Here is a 12382-nt window from a genome sequence, read left to right as displayed (position 1 = left end):
GTTAGCCAGGACTAGAGCCTAGTTTTGGAAGGAAGGAAGGAAGGAAGGAAGGAAGGGAGCAAGGGAGGGAGCAAGGGAGGGAGCAAGGGAGGGAGAGAGAGAAAAATAACTTGAGTGTATAATATTAAAATAAAACCTTAAATATAATTAAAGCATTTCCATCATCGAGAGCAGAATCAATCAGCTCTGCGTGCCTTCTAAGTCCAGGAATTTTGCATACATACTTTAGGAAGATTTTTGAGAACTTTCAGTATAAAGATCTAAAAAAATACACAAGCCTACTTTTTCATAAGAAGAGATGAACAACTCCTGATGGCTGACTTTATGAACAACTGTACTGGTTCTATGGTCTGGGAGCATTTTTATTTCTAAAAAAAAAAAAACCTCTGTGCAAAACTGGCTAATGAGAGTCAATAGTAGCATTGTCCCCCTGGATGTGATGGCATTTTTCCTCCACTGTGTCCTGGTCCAGAGATGCTGGACGAAGTTATGTGCAATAAGTTCACACAATAGATTGTATTTTATAAGAGTCTAGCCATTTATTTAACAAAGTGGAAATCTCTGTTATGTAGTATTTTTCTACTTTGAAAATTTCAGAGAAGTGGGGTTTAAGTTCTACAGCATATACAATAATAAAGGAATTCATTGTAAATTTAGATCAGCTAAAACATTTCCTCTAATGACTAGGATTCATTATCCTTTAGTGAAGTAAGGTGACATTTTCTTGTGGAAGAAGCCTGTGTCTCTTTGTCAGTGGAGATGTGACACTAACAAACCTCTCCTCTCTAGCCTGGCTACCTGGGGATTTGTTTGACGGATAAAACAGGCAGAAGTCCATTTCTCTGGATTTGGTTCCCAGGTCAAGTACAAAGCCTTTGAATTTAGTCAACAAGGTCAACTGTGAACCGAAGGGTGGAGGCTGTGTCTGCACCCTCTCCACTTACACACTCTGTAAGGTCACGGGGTCCCTGGCTTTCCTGCCATGCTGACTGTGGCACCCTTAGCTATTGTTAGAGCAGGTGTGTGGGAGACCATCTGAAAACAGTACCTGAGAGAGAATGACAGCTCTCCACCCCAAACCTAAATTCTCACTCTCATAAACTCTGAAGACCCAGGATCACTTGTGCCTGGCAGAGTCTGGGGGCTCTAAGCCCAGATGAAGAGTACATTTCCCAGGCTTCTCCAGGGCGAAGGCAGGATGGACGCCCTCACTAAATCGATGCCTCACGATGAAGAGCAGCTGCCCACTCTCCGCGTTTATAAATAGAAGTCTCTGGTTGGTGTAGTCCAGGAGGATACCCACTCGGCCTGGACGCTCGGTCGCCTGTACCTCACTCACAATGCCACTATAGAAAAACGTGTACCTGAAAGGAAACAAAATGAGAATTTCAGTTTTTCAAAATCTTTGGGAATCCTTAAGATTTGATTTAAAAAAAAAATCACTTGGAAATAATCAGGGCCTCAGCTCGTCAGTTTAGCTCACAGGGATGAGTTGCAGTGATGCTGGCCTCAGTGCCTTTTGCTGGAGCCCTTCTAGGCATTGGCATGCGTAGCGCATCCAGCGGAGGTGCTTCGTCATCCTTCTGCTGCTCCGTATTAGGGGGCAGTCCCAGAATAACCAGCCTGTGCCTCCCCTGTGATTCTTCTCCACCTTCTAATTCTTTCCCTGCTGCCCACGTGCATTCACTGTCGCATTCGCGGCGTGCCATCCTTCCCAACAAAACTCTTTGAGGCTGCCATGCATTTAAACGGCACTGTGGGCTGGCCTTCCATACAACATATTAATTTTACATTTTTAAAGATTTATAGGTAACTTACATAAGGGCTTTTATGAAGCTCAAGAGCAATGCCATTAGTTCTTGCCACTTCAAGCTCTGAATAAAGCCCCACTTTGCCCAGACCAGTTTCCTCCTTTTATCTCTAAGTTTTCAGCAGCCAGGGGGAGCTTTGGTGTTACCCTCCAACACAAATACATCCACACGGGTTGTGCTGTGTACCATATACCTCGTTCCTCTCTAAGCCCTCTGGGGATGTGGGGGCAGACAAGCTCACACTAGGCTACCAGAAATGAGCAGGACTAGAGTGTGTGGGAAGAGGAAGGAGAAAGCTCAGTAGTTAGAGTAGCAAGAACAAAATGGCCATGGGCGTGGGAAAGAGCAGTCGCCATCTGCCCAGCAGGCTGGTGAGGACATGGGACCCTGACAATAGATCTGGGTAGTGTATTCAAGGTGGCAAAGACCCCAGGCTCACATGGGGTCACATGGGTATTAAGAGTTGGAATTCTGGATAATTCTTGTTTGAATAGAGACCAGCAGTCCCAAATAGGGACAGTAGCCACTAACTACATCTGGCCACCTAAAACTAACATTTAACAATCTATAAAATTCAGATTTTCAGCCTTACCAGTCACAGTTCAAGAAGAGCTGTGACACCATTTTTTTTATTATTATAGAAGGTACTATTGTACAACACAAGTCTAGACCAGTGGTTCTCAACCTTCCTAACACAGTTCTTCTTGTTGTGGTGACCCCCCCCCAACCATAAAACTAGTTTCATTGCTACTTCATAAGTGTGATTTTGCTATTATTAGGACTCATAAAGTTATCTGTTTTCTGAAGGTCTTAGGTGCCCTCGTGAAGGGTCATTTGACCCTTCTCCCAGAGGTCGGGACTCACATATTGAGGACCACTGGTCTAGAAGGTTCTGAATGACCCAGTGAACTGATGTCCTTCACCCATGGTTGGGAAAGTTCCTAATCCTAGAAGGCCAATCACCAACCAGTCAGTCCTGAGATGATCCCCATTATGGCGGCAAGAGGGAAAGATACCCCTTAAAATCTTGACTCTATCAGCCCCAGGAGACCTGGGGTACATTTCTGCTTCTGCTGTTTCCTTCCTTAGCACACCGATTCCTCATGGAACTCTTCAGCGAGGGGACCTGTGATTCTCACAGGCTTTTGTCCCCTTCGGTCTTGGTCACCAGCCTGTGCAATGGGAGACGGTGGGTCCCTCAGGAAGTAGGGGCTCCATAGAGGGCAGTTAGGCCACTGGGGAGCACTTCGAAGGGGGTAGGGAGACTGTGATTCCATCCTCCTTGTTTTTGCACACCAGCCTTAAGAGGCAGTTTTCCTCTGCCATGTGCCCAAAGCAACCGGACCACGTGACTAGGAAAAGAGACCATCAGCTAAACGGAAGCATTCCTCTGCTGGAGTAGGTTTCTTTAGGCTCACTTGGGCATGACCCCACCCCCCATTTGCCCGTCCCCATTTGGGACTGCTGATGTCTATTCAAACAAGAACCCTCCAGAAGCCCAACTGTGACTATGACTCTCAGATTGCCTGCCCCCGGGCTTCCATCACCCTGAACACAGCTGACCCCCTTTTTCACAACAGACAACTTCCCTCCTCCCTTTGCCTGGTTATTACTTCCTAGTTGCCCTTCTTCAAGGTGTCCTGTAAGTTCTGTTAGCACCAGAGATATCTGTGGGTATATTTTAGAAGAAAAGGGGTGGGGTATGATAAAGTAATGTTTGAAAACACTGTCTAGCTGTGGCAGGCAGGGCAGGTGGAGCACAGACAAGCATGGCTGGCCTGAGGCTGGCAGAGGATGAGTGGCCTTGAGGTAAACAGCAAAGTGGAGAAGGACAAGGAATGGAACCACTGGTGTCTCCCAGGATCATCTTTTTTTTAATATTTATTTATTTATTATGTATACAATATTCTGTCTGTATGTATGCCTGCTGGCCAGAAGAGGGCACAAGACCTCATTACAGATGGTTGTGAGCCACCATGTGGTTGCTGGGAATTGAACTCAGGACCTTTGGTAGAGCAGGAAATGCTCTTAACCTCTGAGCCATCTCTCCAGCCCTCCCAGGATCATTTATGCTTAGGTTCAATCAAGAGACACAGAACCGGTTTAAAGTCATTGAACTAGAAAACTGAGAACCACAGGAGGGCTTGCTGCGCTGCACCCCCAGAATCTTGAAGGGCACAAGTGCCTCGTGCGGCACCATCAGAGCATGGAATCAAGGCACCTGAGACCGGCCACTGTGCTGCAACCACAAAGTTAGGAATATTAGCCTCCCAGAAGGCCACACTGGGCCTGAAAAGGAAGAACTCGTCACAAAATGAACAATTGTGTTTCCTACAAAGTCAGTCCTGGGAACTTGTGATTGAGGGTTTAAGGTTAGCCTTTGGTTTGTGTTCTCGAGTATGTAAAAGATCATCATCACCATCACCAACACCATCATCACCATCACCACCATCATCATCACCATCACCATCACCACCACCATCATCATCATCACCATTATCATCACCATCACCACCACAACCACCACTATCACCACCTTCACCATCATCATCACCACCACCACCATCATCATTACCATTATCATCACCATCACCACCATCACCATCATCATCATCATCACCATCATCATCATCACCATCATCATCATCATCACCATCATCACCACCACCATCACCATCATTATCGAGTATGTAAAAGATCATCATCACCATCACCAACACCATCATCACCATCACCACCATTACCATCATCATCACCACCATCATCATCACCACCATCACCATCATCATCACCACCATCACCATCACCATCATCATCACCACCACCATCATCATCACCATCAACATCAACATCATCACTACCATCACCATCATCATCGCCATCATCACCACCACCACCATCACCACCATCATTATTACCATCATCTTCACCTTCATCATCATCATCATCACTATCATCACCATCATCACCACCACCACCACCATCATCAACATCACCACCGTTGCAGGGAACACTATGAGCCACCATGCCTGAATGCTACTGTACACAAGCAGAGGTCAGAGAGGAGCTTTTGGCGATGGCTCTCTCCTTCTACCATGGATGCCAGAGCTTGCACTTAGGTTGGCAGGCTTGCACAGGAAGCACTCAGTCACGGAACCATCTTACCAGCCTAAAGAGGTTTGTTTTTTATTAATACCTATGTTGGGCTCCTATAATTGCTGACTGTAAATTCCAAGTTTAAATGATTTTAAACTCTGGGCAGGGGCTGAGTCCTTCAGCATGACAAGGCACTGAATATCAATTAATCATAATTGCTCTGACTTGATGCAGTGTGACTTTAAATAGCACTTGGAGATGGCACCCTCATGAACTACCTCAGAGAGTCAAGCTGTCAAGGAGAACACGGGAGGAAATGCACAACTGAAGATATGCAAAATCCCAGGCTGGGGGCCTTTCCTGAGAGCCCACAGCAGGAGTACCAAAGGACAGCTTCCTTGTCAAAGTCTCACACTGGAATAAAGCCTGCCACTTGGGTAACATCTTCCAATGCCGAAGCTCCTCCTTGTCTCTGATTTTATGAAATCCTACAACCCCAAAAGGTAGTAGGCCAGGCCTCAACCCTACCAAGCCTTAGTCTATGTCAAGCACTGGTAAACCAAGGCCTTCTGAGACAGACAAAATGCATGAAAGATTGATCAAAGAGTTAACAAACTAATGGAGAGTAACCAATAGGAGGCAGAATCAAGGGTAAAGCCAGGACAAAATTCAGACTATCCTGTAAGCATACTGCAATCATGGTATGTTCTCCTGTGCCCTCAAGACTAACACAAGCTAATGGCTTTGAATATGCACCCACCAAACAATATGGGTTTGTTTTGTAAAGTTATCTATAAAGAGACAGAAAAAAAATATCTTGGCAAGTGACAGCTAATCTGTCCCTCTCCAATCTACCACATTAGTGCAAAAGTAGCCATAGGCAATACATAAATAAATGAAAATGACTGCCTTCTAATAAAACTTTATTTACCAAAAAGCTAGCATGGACCAGGTTTGACTTATGTGCTATAATTTGTCAGTTTCTGTTATAAGTCAATGCTGGACAGGGCGCTAGGGAGCCACCTCTTTCTCACTCCCACCAAGTCATTCTCTGTAGAGGGAGCTCTTTGAGCATCATTGTGGTACTTCTCTCCACCCCAGGTTCCTCTGAGCATCACTGTGGTACTTCTCTCCATCCAAGGTCCCTCTGAGCATCATTGTGGTACTTCTCTACACCCCGAGTCCCTCTGAGCATCACTGTGGTACTTCTCTCCATCCTGGGTCCCTCTGAGCATCACTGTGGTACTTCTCTCCACCCACCCTGGGTCCCTCTGAGCATCACTGTGGTACTTCTCTCAACCCCAGGTCCCTCTGAGCATCATTGTGGTACTTCTCTTCTCTCCACCCCAGGTCCCTCTGAGCATCATTGTGGTACTTCTCTCCACCCTGGGTTGAGTTTAGATGGGAAAACTGCCAGATTCCTCCTTTCCCTACCTCTTTATCTTGGCTGATGAGGGAACATAATACCCTCTCTGCCTCTTCAGAGATAAGTTGTGCCCCACAGAGCAGGAAGGCTGGTCCCATCCAGGCTCTGGGTGACTGGGTCTGTATGGCTGAATATAAGAAGCCCTCTTGTTTAGTTTCTGTAGTAATCAGAATGACACTTTAACCGCCACACCCTTTGTGTTTGCTGTCTTACTTAGTTTAGAAGTTGGGCAAGGACATGATAAGTTCCCAATTAGGTCCCTGCCTAGATACTGCAAGTGACCTTTTGATTAAGTTAGAAAAGGCAGGGCGCCAGCTTACCTCTGTGACTCAGAGCAATGCATGTACCATGAGGTCTCCCCTTGTCCCAGGGCCCCAGCCCTCACAGCCGAGCTGGAGCAGATGCCAAGCCGATAAGCTGGACAGTCTGTGACTGTGGTCTCCCAGTAATGCTGGCCACAGGCAGGCAGCTCCTCCCCCAGCACGGAGGGGATCCTGTAAGCAACGTTGATGAGCTCAAGGTTAGCACAGAAATCACCAGCCTTTGTCCTGTGAGCATCAACCTTATACACCCCTTTAGGCAGGGGCCTGACTTCAGGAACTGATGACAATTGACTAAAGATACCATCTGTTCCTTATGCTCCGAACCCTGGCCAGACCGCCCAAGGATTCACCAGCCTCCAGCGTGCATTTGACATATGCCCACTGTCTTATGCATGCACATATGGTACATTGTGTATAGTAAAGGGTCTGGGCACCAGGCGATGACTAGCAATGGCAGGAAGGAAAAGAGCTGCTATAACCTCTGCTCTTAGGGAAGCAGAAGGGAGATAACAGAGGCAGGTGGGAGAGCATGGCTTACAGAGTTTTCCTCTTCCAGAACCTGCAAAAATAAAGATGGAATCTCCAGAACTTTTCACGTTTTGGATTTTTGGCGCAAGGGCTCAAACTCTGTGCTGCACCTGCCTCAGCCTCCTGAATGTTGGGATTATAGATGTGCACGGTCAGATTCAGCCTTTCAAACCTTCTGGAACCAAATTCCAGAATGAGCTGTCCTTCCTTGTGGCAGTGACCCCATGGGGCACAGCTTTTAAATGTCAAGACAGCAGGCAAAGCCAGAGCAGAGTGTAGAAGTGAGCAGTGTGACCGTGGCTTTTGGGAGGTGCTCCACTGTCTCCGTGGTTCAGGGGCCTCCGGGAGGTGAGGTCAAGGCCTCTTTCTGCCTGAGCCTGGAATGAGCCCCAGCCCTTGCAATCACGGACACATGACCTTGAATGCATGGGTTGCTCAATGGTGCTGGAAAATGGCTGAGACAGCAAGGAGGCGTTTTTAACTTCTCAAGTCAGCACCCCTCCCTCTGCCCTTGAACAGATGAGAAAATGATTAATACAAGTAAATGTATTTCACAGGGTCTGTGTCTTTACCCAATAACTTCATTTCAGAGAAGTGCCAATTGACAAACCCTCACTCCCTGGAGTAAAGCCAGGCTCCCTGATATTTACGATCTAATTTTCATACTAATAATAAATAAACAAAATTCTATAAAAATACATTCCAGTTTCCATCAGATACCATCTGTGAACTCTTAACAATTCCAGTCTACTTCCTTTTTTATTACTTTTAAAAGAAATCCCACATACTTCTCTTTTTAAGATTTATTTTTTTTGAATTATATGTATGTATTGTTTTGCGTGTGAATTTGTGAACATGAGGGCAGGAGCCCACACAGGCCAGAAGATAGCATTAGACCCCGAGAAGTTTGAGTGGCAGGTGTCGTGAGCTGCCCAACATGAGTGCTGATCTAATTCAGATCATCTTAACCTCTGAGCATCCACCCCACCATATCTACTCTGCAATCATTTTTTAAACTTGTTTTCTCAATCCATGAATGGGTATAATTTTAGCACCTACAATGTTCCAATCCTCAGGCTAGATACTGGTGATTCCAAGAAGCCTAAAACGGGGCTTCTGCTGAGCCATTATTCATGAGTAGATGGTAGGTTTTATATTTATATATATATATATATATATATATATATATATATATATATTATATATATCAGCCTTATAGATACAAATCAGAGGGTTCTGGGGCCTGGAAAGACTTGGCCATTTCCAGGAACAAGTCACATGTAAATCTGGCAGTGGACAGTCGAGCATTGAGATGGGACCAGAGTGCATGCAAGTTACCAGGGACTGGAGTTATTCTGTTCCTGCTGGCAGCCTACACCTGGGCATATCAGTGTCCTCTGCAGCATGCGTCTGAAAAGTTTGCTGCTATGGAGCAGTCTTTGCACACTGTAAATAGGTATCACTCTCATTGGTCAGTAAAGACCTGATTGGCCTATAGCTGGGCAGGAGAGCCAGACTAGGAGGCTGCTGGGAAGAAAGACAGAGTCTCAAGGTTGCCAGGAAACACCATGAGATGCAGAGCAAGCAGGATGGGAAGTATGCGGATAAGGTAAAAAAATAAAAAAATAAAAGCCTTGTGACTGCACATAGATTGATGGAAATGGTTTAATATAGGAACTAGCAAAAAAAAAAAAAGCCTAAGTTACTGGTCAAGCATCTGTAATTGATAAGTCTCAGTGAGGTTATTTGGGAGTGGCTGCCAGGACAGAGAAACTCTGCCTACGCTTTGCCCATACCTTCTCCCATTTGGCCATTTCAACCCTCAAGATAGCTGAGCGAGAAAGAGAGACAGAGACAGAGGGAAATAGAGATGGAGACAGATGGGGGGAGCAAATAAATTGCCAGGCATCCAAAGCTTTTGGATCCTGTTTTCTTTGATGTTACTGCCTTTTGTGGGGGGCTACTGGAGGGCAAGATTCTGTGGCTAGAACTAAGAACTCAATAAAGTATCTCGTTCCTATCCAAGTGATCAATACCTGGGTTGCTACAGGGTTTCCACTGAACCAAAGATAATACCTTAAAGTAGCCAGTGTTTCAACCAAAACCATCTGTGTTTAGGGTCCCAGTAAAAATACTGACACTGCTCCAAGTTGTGAGCTATGTGTGTCACTGCACACCTCACAGTGAACAGTGCCTGTTGCACATATATTCATCACATAACTGTGCAAGCTCGTTAAGCCAAGAATGCGCTCAGCTGATACAGTCCTGGGGAAACCCATCTAGAGCCTAGCATCAGCCCAGCGATGGTTGCTTCTACTCACTCCGTCAGCCGCCTCCTCTCAGAGAAGCTGATCACCGTCCCATTCGAGGAGACCTGGAGAGCTGGGTGAGCTGTTTCTCTCAGCAAGAGAAATCTGGTCCCTATGGGAGAAAATATGATGACAGCATTGTCACAACGCCAAGCACTAGGCCGATCCACACATGTCAAACCACGGGCTCCCGTTCTCCCGAAGTCAACGTCCTGACTCTGTGCTTGGAAGCCACAGCTGCAACTCCTCATGAGCAAGCCTTAGTGGATGCCCTGGGCTGGTCACACCCACCTGCTGCTGCAGGTGGGGTCTATGCTAGGCAATGTCTGCTCCTTGTAGCATCCTCATCACCTGGAAATGAAGACCCTACCCTGGACCTATTGAGTCGGAATGTCTCTTGAACAAATGCTCAAAGAGCTGGGTGTGCTTTAAAATTGGGGGCATATTAGAAGAGCCCACAGAGGCTCCAACGATGGAAAGTGCGCACAGAGTACTGAGACGGTGGGAAACCATCCCTGGGTAGGCAGCTCTCCTCATCTTTGCCTACAACTCATGCAGGCCCTACCACCATCACAAACAGGGCATGGCACAGTGACGTAATGTGCCCCCCTCAGTTTTGTGCCATCTGTGGATCTAGGATGAGGCAGCATAATTTCCACCCTCCCATCCGTCATTCCTCATAATTGAAAACTGCCCAATGTTTTTGGTTAACATTCTCTGGGGACGTCCCCCCGAATTGTTGCTGAACTGTTTTATCACGTATTTGAATTATTCATTCGTTCATTAATTTGTTGGCTCACTCACTTGACAAACATTAATGAGCGCAAACGAGGAGAAGTAGAACAAAACTAGAAACCCGTCACAGAGTTCAAAGGATGAGAGAACGAGAAAATCGTTACACACAGCCCGCACCTACAAATTAAGTGCATTCTGAGTGAGTCACAAAGCTCCTGAGGAGATTTCTAGACCCCAAATGCTGCAACCCATCTCGAGATCAAATACATTCATTTCTCTGGGGTGCGACCAGGAGATCGGTATCTTAAATACCCTGGCTGATCGCTAAGCACAGCAAAGATTGGGAACCTCTGAGGATTGCAAACAAAGGAGCCATCTTGTTGCAGCATCAGGCTTGGGGGCCTTATGGCAAAACCTCTCACTGACAGCAGCTGGACCCTCGTGAAGTTGCCTCAGGGGTCTCCTCTGGATGGCAGAAGGGGAGGAATGGAAACACCCAGACATCCCTGCTCGGTGCTAAGCAGAAAGTACCTCTGGTAGAGATGAGGGCAGCTTCGCTCTGCTCGCTCGTCCCGAATGCGTTGATAGCTCTCACATAGAATAAATAATTGTCGTTGGGTTGCAGGTTGACTTTTAGTTGGAGTCCTTTGATTCCAGAGAAGGATCTAAATACAAAGGGAAGATAATTCTGAATATAATGCCACAAGACTAATATTTTACTTCTGTAGGGAATGGACATCTTTCATTATCAACAAATAACTTATTTTCTTCCCTTTCTAATCACCGACTTAGCAAAACTTAAAAAAGAAAAAACAGAAAAATCGCCATTGTCCACTGAGATTACTTCACTAAATTGTTTCTATTTTTGATCACCTTTTGTTCAGTATATATTTTCTAGAATATTTGTCAGGACAAAAACAGACACCATTTTGAAAAACCTTCAGAAAAAAGAGAGAGGGGGAAAAAAGAGAATATTAGTGATCTTGTGTTTAATGAGCCCCAGGAACACGTTGTTTTCTTAATTGATTTTGGATGAGGTGACAGTTTTGGATTAAGATGATGGGAAGTCTGTTTACGACACAAAGGACCCCAATTATCTCATCATCAGATGCAAACTGTGAAAACCTCAGGGTGCGGGATGATTTTGCACCTGACTGCGCCAGTGCCGCTCAGGTTAGCAAGACAGCAGCTCTTCAAAGAAGACAGTATCTTTTCAAAGAAATGATCTTGGCAAGAAAAGAGGATTCTAATTGCCGCCTCCCCAAGTCCTCAAAGCTGCTATTATTCCTAAATTGCCCACTTAAATTAAAGGGGAAGTGCGCCTAAGTGGTACTGGCCTGCAAGCGAACTGTGATAGCCCTACATTTAAGCCAAGGAGTACTTGCTGAGTTTGAAGGTGGCGCTCTCTGGAGCTGGAATGGCTTTGGGCTTCTTTCCTAGTCTCTTTTCTGTGTGATAATCTGGCCTAGAGCGTGGATACAAGCCCTCAGGCCTCTCCTTCAGAATGCACTTGGAGCAGCCTGCAGAGTTGCGAGCAAGGCTACTTGCTGATGGAATTACCCTTGGCCTGGCTGCTGGAGTGGGGTGCTTTTCTTAGAAGACAAAGGCACCCTGTTGTAGCTCACTCTTGGGGCCATGGAGTTCGTTATTGTTGTTATTAAAGAAATGTGGTATGAAAGCATTAAAATAAGATTTTTCAGCCCAAGGGGATTTCTACATATTTTTTTTGCTCAATACCTGTGGAAAAGAATAACATGGAGAACCAGAAAAAGAGAAAATGCATTGTGGATTCAGAAAATAAACTACTTTAGATTATTGTCAGCGTTAGGGGTTGAACCTAGGGCCCATGCCTGTGCTCTAGCTAAACTAAGCTGCATTCTCAGCCCTTGCTCTGTAAAGACAGAGGGTTACCACATAACCCAGGCTGGCCTCAAACTGATTCACAATCCTCCTGGCTGCTGCCTCCTAGGTGCTAAGATTAGGGTGCTAAGATTCTAGTCTCAGACATCTGAAAGACTAGAATGTCTTCAAGAAAAAACAAAGTATGCAATGCAACTCTGGCCCCCGGCCCATGACTGCAAACACAAAACTCGCAGTGTGGGCCTCAGGAGGGTGGGGGTAGGGAGCAGGTTGGTTCTGCAATTTTGCTGGGCA

The 12382-nt window shown here is 45.9% G+C and overlaps 1 protein-coding gene across 1 annotated transcript in view; it reads right to left on the bottom strand.

The window, feature by feature from the left end:
• Nucleotides 1-501: 501 nt before the first annotated feature.
• The window catches only part of Cmya5 (cardiomyopathy associated 5), a 93706-nt gene continuing 81825 nt past the window's right edge, over nucleotides 502-12382 (bottom strand). The window contains exons 10-13 of the mRNA XM_041663587.1: nucleotides 10760-10893; nucleotides 9506-9605; nucleotides 6654-6827; nucleotides 502-1364 (exon numbers count right to left, since the gene is read on the bottom strand). Coding sequence (XP_041519521.1) covers nucleotides 1118-1364; nucleotides 6654-6827; nucleotides 9506-9605; nucleotides 10760-10893 — 655 coding nt within the window. The 3' untranslated portion in view covers nucleotides 502-1117. The remainder of the gene's footprint in view (nucleotides 1365-6653; nucleotides 6828-9505; nucleotides 9606-10759; nucleotides 10894-12382) is intronic.

Source organism: Microtus oregoni, unplaced genomic scaffold (assembly GCF_018167655.1).
Source record: "Microtus oregoni isolate MIOR12 unplaced genomic scaffold, Mior012 000014F_ref0000157, whole genome shotgun sequence".
Taxonomy (NCBI): domain Eukaryota; kingdom Metazoa; phylum Chordata; class Mammalia; order Rodentia; family Cricetidae; genus Microtus; species Microtus oregoni.
This window is presented reverse-complemented; position numbering and strand designations above follow the sequence as displayed.